At 40.4% G+C, this 24194-nt stretch overlaps 1 protein-coding gene across 4 annotated transcripts in view; it reads right to left on the reverse strand.

Moving 5' to 3' along the window:
- Positions 1-24194, reverse strand: part of wwp2 (WW domain containing E3 ubiquitin protein ligase 2) — a 277512-nt gene that overhangs the window by 30035 nt on the left and 223283 nt on the right. For 3 of the 4 annotated variants that reach the window (XM_068049205.1, XM_068049203.1, XM_068049204.1), the window contains 4 exons: positions 19696-19830; positions 18017-18092; positions 16994-17065; positions 15399-15487 (listed from right to left, as the gene is read on the reverse strand). In XM_068049205.1, the coding sequence (XP_067905306.1) occupies positions 15399-15487; positions 16994-17065; positions 18017-18092; positions 19696-19830 (372 nt within the window). The remainder of the gene's footprint in view (positions 1-15398; positions 15488-16993; positions 17066-18016; positions 18093-19695; positions 19831-24194) is intronic. The other variant, XM_068049206.1, reaches the window with a different exon arrangement.

Below are 24194 nucleotides of genomic sequence, written 5' to 3' on the forward strand. Positions count from 1 at the left end.
TAATCTTGTACACCTCTATCAAATCTCCCCTCAAACTTCTTTGCTCCAAGGAGAACAACCCTAGCATCTCCAATCTAACCTTACAGCGAGACTGGTGGCAGGATAAAGGAGCAAGTCTGAGAGAGAACACAGCAAGACAGCAAGATAAAAGGAGTGGGCCTGAGAGGGAGAACAGCGAGACTGGCAGTAGTATAAAGAAGTGGGCCTCAGATAAAGCACAGCAAGACCGGCGGCAGTATAAAGGAGTGGGCCTGAGAGGGAGCACAGCGAGACCGGTGACAGTACAAAGGAGTGGGCCTGAAAGAGAGCACAGCAAGACTGGCGACAGGATAATGGAGCAGGCTGAGGCGGAGGTGCCAACCAACTGCGTTCTGAAGTAAATCAAAACGTTATATCACAGGTGTTATGACCAAGGCAGGAGTAATGCACTGCTAATTCAGTCCCACTACGCCACAGGTCATAGCATATTAGTAAAGTTTCCCACCTACTGGAAAATAGCCAAATTAAACACTATTTGTCCCCCAGAATAAAGCACACCAAACCAGGTTTCTTTAAACAACAATAAAAATAACTATTAAAAAACTAAGCATTAAACAATAATGTGATAATTCTATATATGAAATGATCCTTTTCAAACTTCGTATTCTTCCTAACCCTTATGCACACACACATACATTCAAAAAAACGGTTAACCAGTTTTAAAAGGATGTTTTGGATTACAACTGTTTCTTAGGAATAAAAAAAAACTGGGTTGTAATGTTCTGGTAGGATATTTCCGGGTTGGTCAGGTGCCCCAGAGACGAATAGTTGGATGCCACTCGAAGTCTCGCCAGCCGAGGTCGAAGAACAGTCTGTGATGGGTAGGCATTCACGGCACTTCGCCTGCAGCAGGCGTCACACAGGTCTTTCAGCAAAGGGTATAGCAACAGGTCTACTTGTGTTTTGAAATAGCAGTCTAGCAATAGAAGCTTTCTTGAGCTTTCAGGATCTCCCAAAACATAAGACGCAACAGGAATCAGTCCTGAGGCAGAGACTGGAGGCAATAGGAGTCTGCTACCTTTTAAAATGCAGTGCTTCTTTTCATCAAAGGAGCCTTTCTCCACAGAGAGCAGCAACTCCTCTTTTCCTCTCTCCAGGCAAACCATGGCCACCACTTCAAATGTCAAATTTCTTTTTACAAGAAAGACAAGCCTTCTTACAGAGAGTAGTCTTATCTGGTCTGCAAATACAGGTCCCAGCCAGCTCAGTGCTAGCTGCTTCCAGCTCCCTGGTCTTTTTCACACTGCAAAACTGAAACTAAAACCCACAAACAAGTCATGTGACAGTCATATATCTTCTCATCATTTCCCTGTTGAGTTGCTGAGAAACAAGTGCCTTGCACTCTGGGTCACTCAGTTCAAACACCAAAGTTCAGCATTCAATGTTCACAGAAAATCCTTTTCCTTAGTCTTTAAAAGCACACAGAATTCTTAGCTTTCAATAAAAAAAACTCTTGTGACACAGGGAAGAAGGTAATTGATTGGTTGGTGAGTATTTTTCTCTTTTCTCTCTCTAAACTGGGGAATTGGTTCAAATTAGGAGCTGGGAAATTAAAAATATTTGATTGGGGTTAGTATAACAGTAAGTGTTGTAGTAAAAGTAAAAGCAGAAAGCAAGTCTAGAGGTATTAGTTAAAATTGATAGTTTAAACAGGGTACTAAATAGATGGTAAAAAAGGGAAGTTTTTTTTTAGATCATGGATGGGCAGCTACAACCTGTTGCTTGCAATTCCTGTGCCACGTGGGAACTTCAGGACACTTCATTGTGTCTTGGGTGACCAGATGTGTAGAAAGTGTCTCCATCTGCTTCAGCTCGTGCTCAGGATTTCCAAGCTTGAGGGGCAGCTGGAATCTCTGCGGAGCATCAGGAAGGAGAGTTTCCTGGATCATACTGTCCAGGAGGTGGTCACCCCACAGGCAATAAGAGTTCAGCATAGTAGGTGGGTGGCCATCCGGAAGAGTAGGAAGAGTCAGGAAATACAGGAGTATTCGAGGTATGCACCACTCTCAAATTGGTACTCAGCTTTGGAGACTGCTGAGACTGACGACACCAAGTGCAGCCCAGACCATAGCACCATTGGACATGAAATGTACAGGAGGGAGCTGCAAAGTGCAGAAATGCAGTTGTTAGAGGTGATTCCATAGTCGGGGGACAGATAGGCATTTCTGAAACTTATTGTGAGTCCCACATAGTGTGTTGCCTCCCTGGTGCCAAGGTAAAGGACACTAGGGAGGGGGCGCAGGATATTCTGCAGGGGGAAGGGAGTGAGACAGAAGTTGTGGTACACGTTGGTACCGACAACACAGCAAAGGAAGGTATTGAGGTCCCATGATCAGATTTTCAGGAGCTAAGGAGGAAGTTAAAGAGTAGGATTACTCCCAGTGCCATGCACTAGCAAGAGTAGAAATAGGAAGATAGAGAGTATCAATGCATGGCTTGAAGCATGGTACAGGAGGGAGGGCTTCATATTTTTGGGGCATTGGGACCAGTCTGGGGCAGAAGGCACCTATTCAAAAGGGATGGGCTTCATCTCAACGGGAGTGGGACCGATGCCCTTGCAGGAAGATTCACGACTGTGGTTGGGGAAGGTTTAAACTAAACTGGCAAGGGGATGCGCACCAGCATATAGAAGCAGAAAACAGGAATACGGTGCACAATATGAGTGTGTTACACAGTTCTAGAGAGGCGAGTACTTCCATTATTAGATGGGAGCGACAGAAAAAGACTACAAGGAATACAAAGACAACATTACAACACATGTATGTAAACACACAAAGTGTGGTGAAAGAGGCTGGCGAGCTACAAGTACAAATAGCAGTATGAGAATATGATGTAGTGGCAATAATGGAAACGTGCCTTAAAAATGGCGAGGACTGGGCGCTAAATATACACGATTATAAAGTGTTCAGAAAAGATAGAGAAGGAAAAAAGGCAAGTGGGGTGACAATACTGATATGGGAAGAGATTGCAGTGTTGGAATGGGAGGAGGTCCTTGAGGGGGCAAGGACAGAATCCATTTGAGTTGAGAAGTAAAAAAAAAAAGGTATCATCATGCTACTAGGGGTATTCTACAAGTCTCCAAATAGTGAGAGAGAGGGGAGCAAATCTGCAGGGAAATCACAGAGATGTGCAAGAACTATAGAGTGGTGATACTGGGGGTCTTTCATTACCCTAATATCGATTGGGATAATGCTGGAGTAAAGGGTAAGGAGGGGGAGGAATTTCTGAAATGTGTTCAGGAGAACATCTTTGATCAGTATGTTCTTGGCCCAACTAGAAAGGAGGCATTGCTGGATCTGGTGCTGGGAAATGAGGTGGGCCAAGTGGACCAAGTGTCTGTCAGGGAGCGCTTGGGCAAGAGTGATCATCGTATGATATAGTTTAGACTAGTAACACAAAAAAGCAAGGAACAAAATAAGGTAGAATGTCTAGATTGAAGGAGGGCTGATTTCAACATGACGAGAAGGGATCTAGCCAGGGTAAAATGGAACCAAAGACTGACAGGAATAGCTGTATCGGAACAATGGGTTACCTTTAAGGAGGAGAACCGTCAGGTACAGGCTAGGGATATTCCAACAAGGGTGAAAGGTAGGGGAACTAAAAACAAGGCTCCTTGGACGAAGAGGGAGATAGAGATCATGATGAAACAAAAAAAAAAAAAGAGGGTGTCTGATGCATGTCAGGAGAATTCTTCAAGTGAGAACCAGGCCAAATACAATAAATTGAGAGGGGAGGTGAAGATGGAAATAAGACTGGCCAGGACAGAACACGAGAACAGAATGGCAGGCAACATAAAAGGGAACCCAAAAATGTTCTACTGGCATGTAAATAGTAAGCGGGTAGTAAGAGGTAGAGTGGAGCCTATAACGGACAAAGTGGGTACCCTATGCTTAGAGGCGCAGGGCAAGGCTTATATACTTAATGAGTACTTGTATCATTTTTCAATGAGGAACAGGAATCTGACAAAATATCGTTAGCAGAGAGAGTGGAGGCAATGGATGGGGTAAAAATTGAGAGGGACGAGGTACTAAAAGGGCTGCCTATACTTAGGGTAGATAAGGTTTGCATCTGGATGGCTTGCATCCCAGGTTGCTAAAGGAAGTGGGGATGGAGATAGTGGAAGGGCTTGCCATGATCTTCCAATCTTCCCTAGATATGGGGGAGGTGCCAGAGGATTGGAGAATGGCAAATGTGACACCCTTATTCAAGAAAGTGCGTAAGGAGCAACTACAGGCCAGTTAGTTTATCAGTGGTGGGTAGGGTTTTAGAAACAATACTCAGGGGGAAATTATCCACAGACACTTGGAGAGGTTCAAGTTAATTAAGGAGAGCCAGCTCGGATTTGTAAAAGGGAGATCAGGTTTGAAGTAACAGAGAAGGTTGATCAGTTAAATGGATTTTAAGAAAACGTTTGATAAGGTACCACATAAAAGGCTGGTTAACAATATTGAGGCTCATGGAATAGGAGGGCCAGTGCCCAATTGGATAAAAAAAATGAGCTTAAAGACAGGTTGTGGTAAATATTTGTTTCTCACACTGGAGGAGGGTAGATAATGGTGTTCCCCAATGGTCAGTGCTGAGAGCACTGCTTGTTTTGCTATATATAAAGGACTTGAACGTTGGAATACAGAGTAGAATTTCAGTATTTGCCAAACTTGGAGGTGTGGCAAATAGTGAGGATGATATGGACCGCCTGCAACAGAACATAGACAGGCTCGCAGAATGTGCAGACAAGTGGCAGATGGAATTTAATACTGACAAGTGTGAGGTGATGCATTTTGGCAGAAGGAATAGGGAGAGGCAATATGTACTTAATGGCACAGTTCGAAAGAGTGTGTAGGAACAGAGGAACCTGGGGTGCAGGTGCATCGATCTTTGAAGGTGGTAAGACATATTCAAAGAGTGGTTAGCAAAGCATATTGGATCTTGGGCTTCATAAATAGAGGCAGAGTACAAAAACAGAGAGGTTATGCTGAATCTTTATAAAGCTCTGATTAGGGCCCAACTAGAGTATTGCATCCAGCTCTGGTCACCAAGTTTTAGGAAGGACATGAGGGTCCTTGAGAGGGTGCAGAGGAGATTTACTAGAATGATTCCATGGATGGGGGATTTTAGTTACAAGGCTGGAAAAGCTGGAGCTGTTCTCCTTAGAGAAAAGGAGATTGAAGGGAGATTTAGTAGAGCTGTACAAGATTATGACAGGCATATATAAGTTAGATAGGGAAAACCAGTTCCCATTAACTAATGGTACAAGGACTAGAGGGCACAGATTGAAGGTTTTGCGCAAGAGATGCAAATCTGGGGAAGAAGTTGTTTTTACACAGTGGGTGGTAATAACCTGGAACTCGCTACCTACAAAGGTGATGAAAGCATAGACAATCAATGATTTCAAAAGGAAATTGGATGGCCACTTGAAGGAAATAAACTTGCTTGGGATCATGTGGGGGAGTGGGACTGACTGTATTGCTCCCCAGAGAGCTGGCATGGACTGAATGGCCTCCTACTGTGGCGTTAAAGACTTTATGACTCTAAAATCCCTCATCCATGGAATCATTCTAGTAAATCTCCTCCGCACCCTCTCAAGGGCTCTCAATCCTTCCGAAAGTGTGGTGACCAGAATTGGATGCAATATACCAGCTGTGGCGTGGCCAGAGCTTTATAGAGGCTCAGCATAACTACCCTGCATTTGTACTCAATACCTCTTCCCAAGATCCCATATGCTTTGCTAACTACTCTCTCAATATGTTCTGCCACCTTCAAAGATCTATGCACATGAATACCCAGGTCCTCCTGTCCCTGCACACTGTTTAAAGTGTGCCATTAAGTCTAGATTGTCTCTCCCTATCCTTTCTGTTAAAATGCATCACCTCACTTCTCTATATGAAATTCCATCTATCACTTGTCTGCCCATTCTGCTAGCCTATGTCCTGCTAGAGTTCATTGGCATCATCCTCATTGTCTGCCACACCTCTAAGTTTGGTATCATCGGCAAATTTTGAAATTTAACTCTGCATTCCAATATCCAAGTCATTTATATATACCAATAAAACAGCGATCCGAGCACTGAACCTTAGGGAACACCACTGTCTACTATCCTCTCGTCTGAAAAACAACCATTAACCATGACTCGCTGTTTTCTGTCCTTTAGCCAATTTTTTAAATCTAAGCTGACACTGACCCTCCTATTCCATGAGCCTCAATTTTGTGAACCAACCTTTTATGTAGTACTTAGTCAAGTGATTTCTTAAAATCCATAAAGACAACATTCATTGCTTTCCCTTCATCACCCTTCTGTTACTTCATTAAATGATTCAATTAGATTAGCCAAGCACAATCTGCCTTTTACAAATTCATGCTGGCTCTCCTTAATTAACTCAAACCTCTCCAAGTGCCTGTTGATTTTTTCCCTGATTATTGTTCCTAAAACCTTAATCACTACTGATGTTAAACTGACCACCCTTTAGTTGCTAGGAATTTCCTTACTTTGCCACTCTCCAATCCTCTGGCACCTGCCCCATATCTAGGGAAGATTGGAAAATTATGGCAAGCCCTTCCATGATCTCCACTCCCACTTCCTTTAGCAACCTGGAATGCAAGCCATCCAGAGCAGGCGACTTATCCATTCTAAGCATAGCCAGCCTTTCCTGTGCATCCTACCCATCAATTTTCACCCAATCCTCTACCATCTCCATTTCTAACAATATTTTGTCAGCATCCTCTTCCTGAGTGGACACCGATACAAAGTACTCATTAACTATTCTAGCCTTGCCCTGGGCCTCTAAGCATATATCACCCTCTTTGTCCCAAATAGGACCCACCCTGCCTCTTACTACTCACTCTACTATTTACATACAGGTAGAAGATTTTTGGGTTCCCTTTTATGTTAACTGCCGTACTATTCTAATATTCTCTCTTTGCCAGTCTTATTTTCCTCTTCACTTCCCCTCTCAACCTATTGTATTTGGCCTGGTTCTCGCTTGAAGAATTCACCTGACATCCATTCTGCATCCTCTTCTTTTGTTTCATCATATTTACTACCTCCCTCATCATCCAAGGAGTCCTAGCTTTGGTTCCCCAACCTTTCGGTCTTGTTGGAATGTGCCTAGCCTATACCTGAAATATCATCTTAAAGATCACCCATTGTTTGCTTAGGTTTTCCTGCCAATCTTTGGTTCCATTTTACCCTGTCTATATCCCCTCTCATCCCATTGAAGTTAGCCTTCTTCCAATTTAGAAGTTCCTCTACCTTAGATTGTTCCTTGCTCTTCTCCAATAATAATCTAAACCCTATGATACAATCATCACTCTTGGCCAAGTGTTCCCCCACTTGGCCCACCTCATTTTCCAACACCAGATCCAACAATGCCTCCTTCCTAGTTGGACCGAGAAAATACTGGCCAAGGAAGTTCTCTTGAACACATTTCAGAAATTCCACCCCCTCCTTACCCTTTACTCTAATATTACTCCAATCTATACTTATGTAATTAAAGACCCCCAATATCACCACTCTATAGTTCTGGCATATCTCTGATTTCCATACAGATTTGCTCCTCTCTCTTTCTCACTCACTATTTGGAGGCCTATAGAATACCCCCAGTAGCATGATCATAACTTTCTTGTTTCTCAACTCTAACCAAATGGATTCTGTCTTTTCTCCTTCAAGGGCATGCTCTCTTTCCAACAATACAATGTCTTCCCTAATCAGTACAGCCACCACACCTCCTGTTTTTCCTTCTCTATCTTTTCTGACAGCAGTTGTCTTAACAAAGGTGCAATTACACTATTAAGTAGAGACATTTAAACTTTAGTTAAAATATTTACAATACAATTAAATATCTCTCTTTGCCAGTCGTATTTCCTCTTCACTTCCCCTCTCAACGTATTAAGTAAGCAAAAATAAAAGCCCACCACCACCAGTATAGCCAAGTTTGCAGATATTAGATAACAACGTGGACTCTTAACTGCCCTCTGAAATGGTCTAGCAAGCCAGTGAGTTGTATCAAATCACTACAGAAAAGTTTGAATTAAAAAACTGGACAAACCGCCCGACATCGACCTCGACACTGGAAAAGACAAAGACTGCTCTGTCGACCCTGCAAAGTCCTCCTCATTGACATCTGGGGACTTGTGCCAAAATTGGGAGAACTGTCCCACAGACTAGTCAAGCAGCAGCCTGACACAGTCATACTCACCCAATCGTAACTTACAGCCAATGTCCAAGACCCCTCCATCACCATTCTTGCTTATGTCCTGTCCCACTGTCAGGACAGACCTACCAGAGGTGGCAGCTTAGTGGTATACAGTCAGGAGGGAGTGACCCTGAGATTCCTCAACATTGACTAAGGACCCCATGAAGCCTCACAGCATCAGATCAAACATGGGCAAGGAAACCCCCTGATTCTTACCACCTACTGCCCTCCCTCAGCTGATGAATCAGTATTCCTCCATGTTGAACACCACGTGGAAGAGGCACTGAGGGTCACAATGGCACAGAATGTACTCTGGGTGGGGGCTTCAATGTCCATCACAAAGAGTGGCTTGACAGCACCACTATTGACTGAGCCGGCTGAGTCCTGAAGGACACATGCGCCAGAAGGGGTCTGTGGCAGGTGGTAAGAGAACCAACATAAGGGAAAAACCGACTTGATCTCATCCTCAATCTACCCATCACAGACACATCTATTCATGACAGTATTGGTACGAGTGACCACTGAATTGTACTGTGGAGATGATGTCAATCGTGTTATGTGGCACTACTGTCATGCTAAATGGGATAGATTCAGGACAGAACAGATCAAAACTGGATATCCATGAGGCGGTGTAGGCCATCAGCAGCAATAGAATTGAACCACAATCAGTAACCTCGTAGCCTGGCCTATCCCTCACCCTACCATTACCATCAAGCCAGGGGAACAACCCCGGTTCAACACCGGACTACATGCATGCTAAACAGGTGAATCAGCATGTGACAGACAGAGCTAAGCAATCCCACAGCCAACGAAACATATCAAAGCTCTGCAGTCCTGCCACATCCAGTTGTGAACAGTGGTGGACAATTAAACAACTAACTGGAGGAGAAGGCTCCACAAGCATCCCCATCCTCAATGATGTCAGAGACCAGCATGACAATGTAAAAGACAAGGCTGAAGCATTTGCAACCAGCTTAATCCAGAAGTGCTGAGTGGATGATTCATCGTGGCCTCCTCCTGAGGTCCCGAGCATCACAGATCCCAGTCTTCAGTCCCTTCAATTCACTCCACATGATATCAAGAAATGGCTGAAGGCACTGGATAAAGCAAAGGCTACGGGCCCTGACAACATCCCGGATGCAGTACTGAAAACTTGTGCTCCAGAACTAGCCACGCTGTTCCAGAACAGCTACAACACTGGTATCTACCACCAATGTGGAAAATTGCCCAGGTGTGTCCTATCTACAAAAGCAGGACAAATCCAATTCAGCTAATTAGCACCCCATCAGTCAAAGTGATGGAAGGTGTCATTGACAATGCTATCGAGTAGCACTTACTCACCAAAAACCTGCTCACCAATGCTTAGTTTGGGTTCTGCTAAGGCCACTCAGTCCAGACCTCATTACAGCCTTGGTCCAAACATGGACAAAGGAGCTGAATTCAAGGGGTGAGGTGACTGTCCTTGACATTAAGGCAGCATTTGACCGAGTGTGGTATCAAGGAGCCTCAACAAAATTGAGGTCAGTGGAAATAGGGGGAAAACTCTCCACTAGTTGGAGGCATACCTAGCACAAAGGAAGATGGTTATGCTTGTTGAAGGCCAATCATCTCAGCACCAGGACATTGCTGTAGGAATACCTCCAAAGTAGTGCCTTACTTCAGCTGCTTCAATTACTTTCTCACCAAAATGAGGTCAGAAGTGGGGATGTTTGCTGATGATTGCAGAGTGTTCAGTACCACTGGCAACTCCACAGATATGGAAGCAGTCCGTGCCTGCATGCAGAAAGACCTGGACAACATGTAGACTTGGGCTGAGTGGGAAGTAACATTCGCGCCAAACAAATGCCAGGCAATTACCACCGCCAACAAGAGAATCTAACCATCTCTTGATGTTCAATGGCATTACCATCGTTGAATCCTCCACTCATAACATCCTGGGGGGGTCACCATTGACCAGAAACTTAACTGGACTAGCAATATAAATACTGTGGCAGTAGGAGGAGGTCAGAGGCTGGGAATTCTGCATTGAGTAATTCATCTCCTGACTCCCCAAAGCCTGTCCACCATCTGTAAGGCACAAGTTAGGAGTGTGATGGAATACTTCACTGGCCTGGATGGGTGCAGCTCCAACAACACTCAAGAAACTTGTCACCATCCAGGAAAAAGCAACCCGCTTGATCGGCACCTCATCCACCACCTTAAACAGTCAGTCTCTCTGCCATTGGCGTGCAGCATCAGTGTGTACCATCTACAAGGTGCACTGCCGCAACTCTCCAAGGCTCCTTCCACTGCATCTTACAAACCCACGACCTCTAACAGGTAGAAGAACAAGGGTAGTAGGTGCATGGGAACACTGCTACCTACAAGTTCCCCAAGCCACACACCATTCTGCTTGGAACTATATCGTCGCTCCTTCGTTGTCGCTGGGTCACAATCCTGGAATTCCCTCCGTAACAGCACTGTGGGTGTACCTATACCACATGGACTGCAGCGATTCAAGACGATAGTAGACCACCTTCCTCTCAAGGGCAATTAGGGATGGGCAATAAATTGCCAGTGGCACTGACATCTCATGAACGAATAAAAAAAACTGAAGCACCAAGCACTCCCCGATCAGGTACAAATATTTAACTGCAGAGTAAATTTCTTCCACTCTGCCTCAAGAATATGCTATATGCCCAAGTCATTGCCACAGAAAAGCATTCCCTATTGAACCGGTGTGATATTTTCCATTTTGCTCATCCCTGTGCTTTCTCTAAGCTAAACAGCATTAACTACAAAATCGGGACTATTTTTGTGTTGTGGCTCCAGGCCCAAAGGGACTGGGTGCTCACATCGGGCACTGACAACCAATAGACAAAGCAGACTTTCATCCCATTAGGCTGGGCAGGACTTGACCCTAGAACACAGGTTCCTACACCCACCAGGTTACATGATCCTATTGTATTGAATTTTATTAAATTAGTTATGGTTTAATATTGATGACTGACTTCATTGGTATACCTATATACCGGCTCACATATGCAGGATTTCTTCAAAATGCCCCAATATGGTCACATTTCCAACTTCAGCCAGGCCATTTGGGGAACCATGCCCCTTTCCCAAAGGGAGAAAAGGAAAATCAAAGATTGCATTAACCTAGACGGTTCTTGCGTGTCCTGTTGGAATGTCAATACAGTAGCACTGGCAGAGGAATGGGAAGAGGACACCTTAAAGTCTGCAATGAGTACATAACCTGGTGAAGGTAAAGTGCAGACACAGAATCAGAGACACAAAAACATTTTTTCAAAAAAATTTCATGAAGTTAAAAACTGCTTTGATTGCAACAATGATCTTTTTTAAACTTTAATTTGACAGAAATTTGATAAACTGCAATGTTCAGTCCACCTGGTCTCCAGATGGAAAAGGTTGACTGGAATCAAGTTATACTTATCCATAATTTTTATGTAATTGTCAACAGAATACAGTTTCAGCTAATATGTCTACAGAAGAAGGAAGAACCTCAGCATAGAGACAAATCGTTTCCACTGATGCAGGAAGATTCTCAGCAGCCTGTCCGTGGTTCTACCCTGTGGTAGAACAGCATGACGTAACCTACCATAGGGTAAAACCACTGGTAGGTCACAGAGTGAAAGGGTCTGCAGGAAACGATGATGGAGACTCTAGATAATCCACCAAGAAAGAATAGCAACATTGAAAATCAACATGGTCATACAAGGGATAATACAAAAAAGCAGAAACTTATCCAGCAGTCTGCATTAGAAGCTGCACCATTATAGAAAACATACAATAATAAAATCAGCATAAAATTGATCTTTTGATGGCCAGGCCATTTTAGAAAATTTTAAGCTCAAGTACTTGTGAATAACCACCTCAATGTTTCATCAAAATTTTAATCATCAACTGCAGCCTCTAATGAAGATTTTTAAAAGGGCTTCATGTAGCCAACCACCTGCCAGAGTTTAGTGTACATTTTCTTTTTAAGACAAAACATATTGCACATAATTTATATATCTGTATTCAAAACTAATGCATATCATCTATCTTAAGCCATTAATATACACTGAAATTTGAGAAGCATCAATTTTGATCTCAGTTAGGAGTGTGTGGTATATATTGCAAAAAAGACCTGAAAATTTGATTTTATAAAAAAATTCCATTGCAACATCTCATCAGACACCAGCATTTACCAAATATTCTTGCACTGTGCTTGCAGCCAATGTTCAAGTTGTTACGTAGAAAAACATCTAGTCAAGCAGCTATCCTTCCCCAACTATTTCAAGGTAGATCGTGTACTGCTCTATTGTTGCACACAGCATTTAACAGGAATTAATAGAAATCTGCAGAACACTACATGCATAGAAAAAACTTAGGCTATGATTTTATGGTTATGAAACAGGATACAACACTTAAAATGGGGTAACAAACAATAGTGATGAGAATGAAGGGGACAGTATGTTCAAATTACAAATCAATCTAGAGGACTGTGACCTTGTTATCAGAAATTTCAAAAATGAATTGCATTGAAACAGTATCATTGGTAAACCAGCATAGCATGTCTCAAAATTATTCATAATTCTTTTCTAGCTAAATGAATATTCAATGATTTGCCCTAATTGGGGGTGGGGGAGCACTCCCTACCCCAGATTACTGTATTTGGCCGACTGCATCATCTCAGAATTGTTACAGTACAGAAAGCGGCCATTTGGCCCATCGTGTCTGCACTGGCTCTCCGAGTGAGCAATTCACTTAAAGCCATCCCTCCGCCTTCTCCCCATAACCCTGAGCATTCGTCCTTTTCAAGTAACGATCTAATTCCCTTCTGAATGCCTTGATTGAACTTGCCTCCATCACACACTCTGGCAGTGCATTCCAGATCCTAACTACTCATTACATGAAAAAGTTTTTCCTCATGTCGCCATTGCTTCTTTTGCTAATTACCTTAAATCTGTGCCCTCTTGTTCTTGATCCTTTCTTGAGTGGGAACAGTTTCTCTCTATCTACTCTGTCCAGACCCCTCATGATTTTGAATACCTCTATCAAATCTCCTCTCACCCTTCTCTTCTCTGTGGAAAACAGTCCCAACTTCTCCAATCTATCTTAATAACTGAAGTTTCTCATCCTTGGAACTATTCTCGTGAATATTTTCTGCACTCTTTCCAATGCCTTTACATCCTTCCTTAAATGCAGCGCCCAGAACTGGACACAATACTTCAGCTGAGGCCGAACTAGTGCCTTATACAAGTTCAACATAACCTCCTTGCTCTTGTACTCCATACCCCACTTAATAAAGCCTAGATACTGTATGCTTTGTTGACTGCTTTCTCAACCTGTCCTGCCACCTTCAATGACTTATGCACATATACACCCAGGTCCCTCTGTTCCTGCACCCACTTCAGAGTTGTACCCTTTATCTTATATTGCCCCTCCATGTTCTTCCTACCAAAAATAAATCACACCACATTTCTTCACATTGAACTTCATCTGCCACTTGTCCACCCATTCCACCAGCTTACCTCCTTGCCCCCTTCATAATCTCAAGTAGTACTTAGCTTAACTACTCCTGCCAGAAAGATCTGATGCTGCAATGGCTGATACTGCAGCTGACACCTCCTCACAACACAGAAGCACATTTACACAAGCAGATTTTGTATTGATTTTAAGGCAAGCAACTCTGCTGAGATCATTACAGAGGCTATCAACAGAATTTGGCAGAAGAGCACATATAGTTTTTAGTGCTCGTCTCTAAGTAGGGGGCACATGGTTGGCATTGGGTGAACATTTTTTATTGGCCAGCTTTCTTGGATCTGTGGCAGTTCCAGTAGTTGGAATTGCAAATGAGTACGTGGGGAAATGCAAGCTGGTAGAACAACTGTTTGATCTGCTGTTGCAATGCCAACTCATCTTGTTGGCATAAAAGTTCACAGTCAAGCAAGTTTCAACTGTCGCAGGTCTCCCATTGTCACAAAAATTCTCATGAGCCATCAGGCAAGGGAGCAAGGATAATCAGGATTCCACTATAGCTTGGTGTGTGCAGTGCTTTTTAAAAAAAATATTTTTAGAAACTGAAGTGCAATATGAAACCATAGTTCACAGAGTATCTTTAATTGGCCCAAATGCTGCTGTAATAAAAAAAAATGTGACAGCATTTCCCATATGGTATTAATATGTTCAGTTGTGTACCTTATTACATGCTGAGTCATACATTCTTTCATGCACAGGGAGGCTAATGATGAGCATTTAGCATATTTTCACCAAGAGTAAAATGTCTGAATAGACCTATTGTTAAAAGGAGACTTGTAACTCAAACACAACAGTGACTTGATGTAACTATTACTTAGACAAGTAACATAAAAGTTTGTAAAACTTTACATAATATTTTCCCATTCGAAATAATGAACCTCTTGTTGTGTGCAAAGGGGCTTCCATGTTTGCCTACATAAAAACAGTGACTGCGATTCGAAAATAAGTCACTGTGGATGAAGTGCTTTGAGATGTCTGGAGGTCATGATAGACACTATACAAGTGCAAGTTCTTATCTTGTATCAGAATTTACCATACAGATTTGAAAGTTTAAAAGATCTGATCTTCACATCACAGTGTAACCATCATCTTTATTAACATGAAAATAGACATTGAACAAGCAGTTGAGGATCTGTTGCTAGTGTTGATCATTCACCATAATGTAATTACTAAAGAAAGAACTTGCATTTATATCGCACCTGATATGTCTTCAGGGCGCCCCAAAGCATTTACAACCAATGGATTACTTTTTTTTTTTGAAGTGCAGTAATTCTTGTTATATTGGCAAAACTTGCAACTAATTTGCACAGAAGATCTCACAAGCAGCAAATGAATGGATGAATAAATAAACTGATGTTGACTGAGGGAAGAATTTTGGCCAGGACACAAGAATTCACCTTTATTCTTCAAATAGTGCCTTGTGATCTTTTTTATCCATCTAAATAGGCAAATAGGGCCTTAGCTTACATGATCCAATGAAAATCAACAAATTTGAGAATGCTGCGCTCCCTCATAATGTGCTCAAGTGTGTAGTGGGGCTTGAAACCATAATCCTGTGATTCAGAGGTGACTGCGCTATCAACTCAGCCCAGCTAGGCAGAAAGAAGCAGCTACCACCCCAATGTGTACTCTTGTAGCATTACTCACCTTGCTATACCTCCATAATCCAAACCCTCCTCTCCACGCATTATTATATACAGCCGACGGCGCAAGTCATACGGCTTCATGTTCATTATCTGTATGTTAAATGATTCAAAATATTTTAATGAAAGGTATGAGTTAGGAAATAAATTTCAGGGCCTTTTTCTGTCAGTTTACATTTATAAAAAAAGAAATTTAAAGAGAGTAGCAATATCATTTCAACTCCTAATGAAATCTAAATCAAAGAATTCTATTTTCCAAAAAACACTACAGTGCATATTTTGATATAAATACAAGGTCAATGATTGCTAATAATGTTATACAAGGAACTGGATGAGGAGAACTCCTATGATCAATGCGAGAGTTGAATATTAGGAACTAGTAATAAGTAGCCCATAATGTTTTATAGCTCCTGCATGTTATCATTAGTAAATGACTGTACAACTATTTAATAAGTGTTTCAAGTCATTATAATGGTGAGATCTCTCTCATTAGAAAGACTTCAACCTAAGTTTTGCTGCTACTCAACATACTTTCTAATCCGAGCAACGTGCATGGCAGAAGCAAATAGGCAAAAGAAAGAGAGACAAATAAGGCCAAAGTCAATTCAGAGTGTCTCCTCATTCTCTGCCTTGTTCAGTGTCCTTATTTTCACGCATGTTGCTCAAATAAGAAAATGAGTGTAAGTAGAGTCGAGAGAGGTACAAAGTCAAAATCAAAATCAGACAGCACATAGGAGAGACTGAAGCACAATAAATTCTAGAACCAAAGAGAAATGCAATATTGGTACAGATTAACAAGAGCAAAGTGAAAGCAAAACTGACAAAAGGCAACTGAGAGCAGTAAGTTAAGTGGACAGAAGAAAAATGTTGATGTCTGCATCAACATGAGGAATAACATCACTGAGGTTAGAAACAAAGTTGAGCCCAATGAAAAGTGCAAATCCGCAACTTAAACATGGATCGGTGGCTGAAAATTAGTTACTGCAGCAATAGCAGCACAAATAGTGAGCACAAAAGTAGACAGTATTCAGCAGCTGTAATGGTTGCAAGTGTTTCTGATAAGTGAAAGGCAACTCAGGCAAGTTCCAGGTATGGAGAAACAGAGTGCAAGGACTTGCTCTCAGATTAAATAGTTAGAGGAAAGTGCTTAGAATATGTGGCCTTACTTTATAACACAAATGCAACAATTATTACACATACTTCAGGCAATTGCCATGTGATCGACCCCCTCAGGAATCCTAACTTGCTGTGCGGGTGCTCAACACAGTATTTCTAAGAGAAATTCAACAATTGTCATTTGGTGACTCCTGCTGAAATTTAGCAGTCTCATCTCATCATGGTGAGCAAATCCTCATCAGAGTGGCTGCTTACCAGATTTTTGGTGGGGGTTGTTGGGAGGAGACTAGTTAAGGCTCCTCATCTAAACTGTTCAAGCATGCATCGTTGCTTCAAATGTGCAATAAAAATGTGACTACATAATGTTACTTCCAGTCCTAATAGTAAATATGCCAGTAGGGTAGAAAAAGGATGCATTTAATATGTATTTTATTTTTTATGACACCTTTATCTTTAGGATTTAGGTCTTTAAAAAATTATTACCTGTTGAAAGGAATCCTCAAATAATGTCTGTCTGGAGACACTGATCTTAACATGACTTGGTAATGCATTAGACTGAAACAACAAACAACATTCACTGAAAATAAGAGATCACTTATCATACCAGAAAAAATTCAAAGTTCTAGACACATATACAGAGCCTTCAAAAGCTGAAACTATTCATCTCCAGACTGAAATAAATAGGTCTTTCAAAGATATTTATTCTCCCCCTTATTTCTGCCGCATACAGAAAAATACTACCAGGTGGGATTTTAAAGAATTTGATTTCTTCACATGAATAAAACTCTATCTTAAAAGAATGCAAAAAAAACACAGAACATATATGTCAAAATCAGTGTTTTGAGTTCCAGTTTCAACTACGTGAAATCTCTGCTTTAGTCTGTTACAAGTTTCTCATTCCATTTACAAAAGGAGTGGAAAATCAGTTTTAAATGGCACAAAGAAAACCTTTTTCTTATATTTTGCCTACATCTCAAATGCCATCTACATCTAACATGTGCGTTATATATTCAAGTAACAGCCACTAATATGGTTATGGTTTCAGTTCCAAAGGCTGTCCTTCAAATCCATTATAGCACAGCTGGAAACTAGTTCTTCGTCAGCTCATTCCAACAAAGCTGCTTTGCATTATCCAAAAAGTAAACATCATTTCCAGAATAAAATAGAACTAAGTCAAAGCCTCAGCTTCCATTCTTCTAGTGACCAGAATATAAATTGCCAATACAAGTCACTTTGCACAGCGATCAAATACTATGTGACCCAAGTATTTTTTTAAAAAAGAAATTGTGTTTTTGCTGAATAATCTGGTAGGGATAGGTAGATGCTGCTGCCTCTGGAAACACAGACCAGGAATAGCAAGTATGGCTAAAATTGTACCACTACAATCATTAATTACTGTTGGAAGATATTTGCAGCAATTCATTTTACAGTAACAATTTACGTGGTATATTTCATCAGAAAAATACTAAAATAAATCAATTCTTATCTTAGTAGCATCATACTCACATGGCAGAGGAATCGGAACTGGTGATACTTCCACCGAAAGCTTCGATCATATGCTGCTGGAGCGCCACTTTTAGCACTGCAAAGTCATTAAAAAGTTGAAGTTTTGTAATGACATCAACTTGCTCTTACCACAACAAACTGGAGCTCAAACTTGTTAGTAAAATAACTATTATAACCAGTATTCAAAGGTTTACACAACAGAATAGCATTTAATTTCTATTTGTAATTTTAGTGAAACTTAAAAGCATTAATCTATGTAAATACACATTAATTTAATGCAATAATGAAAATATGAAATGTTAAAAATAAGCAATGGATGCATTTAGCGAAAAAAGCATGCAGTATGCTTAGAAGTGCATCAAATATGTTTGTTTTGATGGTACATTAAATATTGCCTTGGAGCACTAAAAGCATGCGCAACTAGTGGAATATACTATTTTGAAATTTATAGTATTATAGATTTTGCTAATGAGCTTACAGTAGTTAATGAGAGTTATTCCTGGTTCTATTTCACCATTTTGACACATACTCATTTTCAATACATCACAGTGGAGGACCTACTAGGTGTTGCATATGAGCTCTTTATACCCCAAATGCTGTAGGTCTCAGTACCAGACGCTTGCTTGCTTATCCATATGAAGCATAAATCAGGTTAGTTTTTAGGTAGGTTGACTAGATAATTCTCTTCAACCACTGAAATATATCACTTCATGGAAAAAGGAAAAAAAATGAAATCCACATATTCTTCTGCTACCTGTGTCTATAACTGCAACACTGGCACCAGAAGGTATGCAGGAGTTTACTTGGCATAGCAGCTGTGGAACCTGAAGCAGCCTAAGAGACAATTTAATGGAGAAGAAACAACAAAGGAGGACAACCATAGAAATTGTAATGTTATTCCTGATTTGTGATATGTACGATCATTGTTCAAATGTTTTTGAAAGCAAAATATTACTTCCCTGGACATCAAATAATGAATTTTCAGTTATCATTTTAATATGTTCATTTTCAAAAGTCAATAATTCTTAGTGCACAAGAGCACATTTAGACATCTCAATTCTGAAAAGCTGATATAGGTTTGTAAAAACGAAAATCGAAAAGATGCATTTTGGGTTTTCATAAAATTCAGCGTTTACACTGATATATTCTGTCCCTAATGCATGTACACACGAAGATCACAAAAGTCTATGTTTTTTTCATTTATTTCATAATAAAGATGGATCATACGATATCTCAAGGTTTTCAAGCTTGGTGTTCTTTGTAAACACTTCAGTAAGGAGAACTGATAAAATCTAAACTGATAATTTGGGCATGAGTAAAGGTTCTGATGCTGGATGTGGGATTCTTGCATTGAAGGAGCTTAACTCCTACAACTAAATGTTCTGTTCACTTAATATTAGAATTCAGATAGCACTGTACATACATATCAGATTAGCGTCTCTCTAAACGACTGAGCTGATACGACAAAAATAAATAGTTGAAGTATCACTCAGCACTTTTAACATTAATTACTAATTGCCACCAGTTATCAGAACAGCACAGAACATGATTATACACAAATCATGAAAATAAAACATCACAATTTGTAAAGTGTAGATATACTAGAAAGGTAATCTTCCCATATTTTTGTTACAGCGCAAAAAATACTGCAATAATCCTAAACAAAAAACCATATTTACCTAGAGGTGGAATCAAATCCAGTTCGAGGATCTTTAAAGGTGGTGGAACGAGTGTTATGGTCCACAAAATATCGAACACCTTCATTTGTGTATTTCATCTCCCAGCCAGGTGGCAGTGGGGATTCTTGGATCATCCTATGAAAACCCAATTTTAGCTCATGTTATAGGAATATCTTTGCACAATAGCGGGACCAAAATAGCTATATTGAATATCAACTAGTTTCAAGTTTCCCTACTGTGCACTATAAAGACTAAAATGTGCATTAAAGTACTGTAAGCTCCTCACTTCCTGAATGACTCGACAATGCTTTATTTTTCAGGAGAAGGAACTATTTTTCATTTATTTTCATTGCAATAGGAATAATGATTATCGATATAAAATGAGATCTAGTCCATCCAGGGCTGTCAAGCTTCTCCTATGAGGATTGCAGTAACATTTTCTATACGAAGGTGAAAAACTATACAAGTTCTCCACTTATTCTAAGGATAACCCAAATTCAGAAATGTTTGATGGCTGTCAACACTCCTCTATTTCTAATGTAAAGTACTTTGTATCAAAATTTTGGGGAAAATAGTTTGAAGCAATATATGAAGTGGGATGCATATTGCAAAAGAGGTGAAAAAACTATTTTGCTGTATCTGGTTATGTACATTAAAAGGGATTTAGTCCATTTTCTTGACAAGTCACAATACCTGTATAATATTAATTGTACCTTTGAAACCGCCACTGCATTTTGGTTTCACCGGTTTTCAAAAGTACAATACAACACATTTTAATTTTACTGAAATCATGACAGTTTCTTGTATTAAATTATGTTTTCACTTAAACAATTATTCAGGGTCAAACAAGAATACAGTCCTGCTACTGATAGTCATTGCATCACTGATGTATTATTTCTCACCATATTGATGGGTATCTTCCATACCAAGAGTTATTGATTATAGTTTTAAAGGAATAGTTGAGACAACTTTCATTCTAATTGTATGCTCAACATTGATCTTTTGAATAAAAGCAAAATACTGCAGATGCTGGCAATCTTAAATAAAAACAGAAAGTACTGGAAATATTCAGCAGGTCAGGCAGCATCTGTGGAGAGAGAAGCAGAGTAATTGTTTCAGGTCTGTGACCTTCCATCAGAACGATCACAGTTCTGATGAAAGGCCACAAACCTAAAATAACATTGATCTTTTGAATTTACTTAAGTTTCCTAATAGAAGACAGAGGGGGCTGAAGAAAAGCAGAACAAACAAAACACAGACAGATATAAGAGTAAGTTAATACTAAAAATATAACAATTATAATGAAATCAGAAAGGTGAGGTAAACAGAAACAATGAGGCCAAAGAGCAAAAGAGAGAGAAGCAATGATACAATTTGCCTACTCTATAGTGATGTGAAGAAAGCTGCACTACTTCGATGACTTCAGAATGTGGTTTTTCCTTCAGTCTACATTGTGTAAAAAATCTGTTGTTGGCAGTTTGCTCATAAAGATAGCTTTAACATTTAATGTGATTAATGACGGATTAGATAATGATCGTGTTAAAGTACATTTAGAGTCTTTCCTTTTTAATATCTTTAGACTAAAAATTACTTGTCGTGGTGTTGGTTTACCTTCCAGTAAAACAGATTTACCTAAAACTGGAAACTGAACCTATCCAAATCATTGAAACAAACTTGCATATGGTGCTTAGTCACATCCTGATAAGTGATGTAGCCTCTAAAGCACTGCCAAGCTATTAATGAGTAATAAGAGATGCACTCTCTTACATGATTTCAAAATCCAAATTTTAAAAATGTGAGTGGCCTTAGAGGGAATATACTCTATCCTCTTTTGGAAACTGTATCAAATTAACTTCAACAGCAGACTGATTAAAACTACAGATTGTTTGCCAATTTTATTCCACTTGAGAATATTGATTTTCAATATAATTTTTTCTCAAAAGTTAAAATTAGTTTAATCACAAGAAAAAACAACTCCACTCAACAGCATGTTACATGGGCTATTAAATAATTTGTGCTTTGGACTGACAGAACTTAGCTTCATTGTAATATTCCTTGGCCAGACTGTCAAGCTAGGCCCCCACTTGCCAAGAATCAGGCACATTAATTTTGTCATGAACCTTGATTTTAAAAATTGTTGCTGGAGCGAGGAAATGACTTGTTAAACAGATCAGCCGTGGTTGGAAAAGACATTTACATATTAACTACAGTGCTTGGAAGGACAAAGGACCATTGCCTGACACATTCAACCAACAACGGACATTGATCACTAGGTATTGTGTGTAAGAGGAGTATTCCAGAGACTGCTAAGGTGATACAATCCAAGACTGGTTAGACCAGCTGGTCACATGACTAACTGGCTGTTCCAGGGTCTTTTGAACTAGCCAGAGAGAGTTTGAACTTAAAGACTGTTTGATCCTGGACTGGGAAGATCTCTCCTTTCTGCTCCCATCTCTTTCTCACAAGCCTCTGAATCCACTGAAGACACATGAACCCCAAGAGAGAAAAGCCTCCGGCAGCGAACAAAGTTTAAGAATAATACTGGGCCCCAACAAAAAGCAAGATCTACTTACAATCAAGGACTCTACAGTGAGCTCAAAGAACCGTAACAAAAACTCTTCAGATGTTGCCTCAAACTTTTCCACTTCATTTTTCTTCTGCTCTTTTCTGTCTCTATTTGCATGTGAGTATCGTGTATGCATGTGAGCGTGGGCGTGTTGTGCATCCGTAGGCGTCAACCGAATTAGAGTTTAAGTTCAAGTTTAATAAATTTCAACCTTTCTTTTTTTAAACCTAAGAAAACCTGTTTGTGCTGGTTTCTTTGCCTTATAATTGGAAAGCACCTGGTCGTAACACAGATAAATTTAACAAAACATCTTCTCCACTCCCTCATTACAGTATTGACTTTTGACTTCTTGCTGGATATGATTCCATTGGTGTGGTGCAGACCGAGATACCTTGCCCAAATGCCTCAACAATGAGTGCCAGAAAGCTATTCAACTGCAGAGGGTATTACAGTTGAGGCCAATTCTGTCATCACTCAATATTCATACGTTCACACTTCCGGCAGGAATCACTGGATTGTGATAGAATTGCAAACTTTTCCCACCGGGCATTTAGGCTTCTACGGCCATCCCAACTGAGATCAGCCAATTCAGCAAAGACTGGGGATCATAATTGTGACTTTCCTGGTATGTATCACTCAGCTACTCAAAAGATAAACTCACTGAACCATTGGATAGCCTTCAGCTTGTTCAATTTCTAAACTCAAGCAGGTTCAAAAGTCCCATTGAGATCAAGCACTTAAAAATAAATAAGGTCTCTGGGAGCAAATTTGCAACTTGCAACTACAATGTAGAAAGTGGAGGGATGTAAAGAGGGGAGAAAGACATGGAGCTTCCACCTCTGGGACCTTGACTTAAAACCATCAAAATTGAGAGGTATCAAAGCCACCTGTTTGATGGGGATTAGGACACATGAAATGCTTTGATGGTCTCAACCTAATTACCAGTGGGTATGGGCCGATGCATGAAAAATTTCCCCAACTATTAAACTGGTCACATGACTCAGAAGACAGACCAGTTGGTGTGGAAATGCAAATATTATGCTGGTGCAGTAGCGGGTGCTTCCTGAGACACAAAGTTTAGGCAGGGCAGTGGAGGCTTCACTCTGCATTTAATCATACCAAAGTTAGGAGTGCTTGATGTGCTTCATACAGGTGCCTAAAATGGGGCAGTATTCTATTCTCTACCACTAACATCCCTTGCCTTCATGAGCAGAAATATTTGCCCAAAATCCCATACTTTGGAAAAAAAAAGATACACTTAAGTCATGAATTCTGGAGCAAGAAACCTGTAATTCACCAGTAGGATCTCAATTACACAATTCAGAAATTCACTTTGCTAGACTCAGCAAGAGATTCAGTTCTTTCATTTCCAATACCGGTGGTAAAATCCACAGCAGCACAAATACGGTAATTTCCCTTTTTAACAGGATTATGAAAATTCATGTTATGCATTTCTGCACCAAGTGAACTTTATGTTTTCTGCTAGTTATTTCCTTTGAGAACCCCCATCAAAGTGTTGTGGTGAATTTAGCTGGCTGAATGGTAAGTCCATGCAGGCTGTTTATACATCTACAGATCTTTGAAGCTACTTTTGGCATCCTGCCCCAATGAAGATAGGATTCCTGTATTGTCATACACAAGGGATGACCAGTGAGGAAGCCATTCATAATGTTTACTATGAGACATTTAACCTCAACAGATGAAACTAACACGGCAGTCTACAGGTTGTATAACGTGGCCAGCATGACTGAGGCAGGAATGTTTAATTGGTTTACTCTCACCGGCCCTTGAATCATCAGAAATCCAATTGAGTGTTACTCTGGGAATGTGGGTTCAGTAAAGAAACATTTTTTAAAAAACTTTTATCAAACTCTGGAACTCTGCTAACATAAGTATGTATTATTGTAAGCTAAATCCCAGGAAATTCTAAGTG

The sequence above is a fragment of the Heterodontus francisci genome, chromosome 17, assembly GCF_036365525.1.
Source record: "Heterodontus francisci isolate sHetFra1 chromosome 17, sHetFra1.hap1, whole genome shotgun sequence".
NCBI classification, from domain to species: Eukaryota; Metazoa; Chordata; class Chondrichthyes; order Heterodontiformes; family Heterodontidae; genus Heterodontus; species Heterodontus francisci.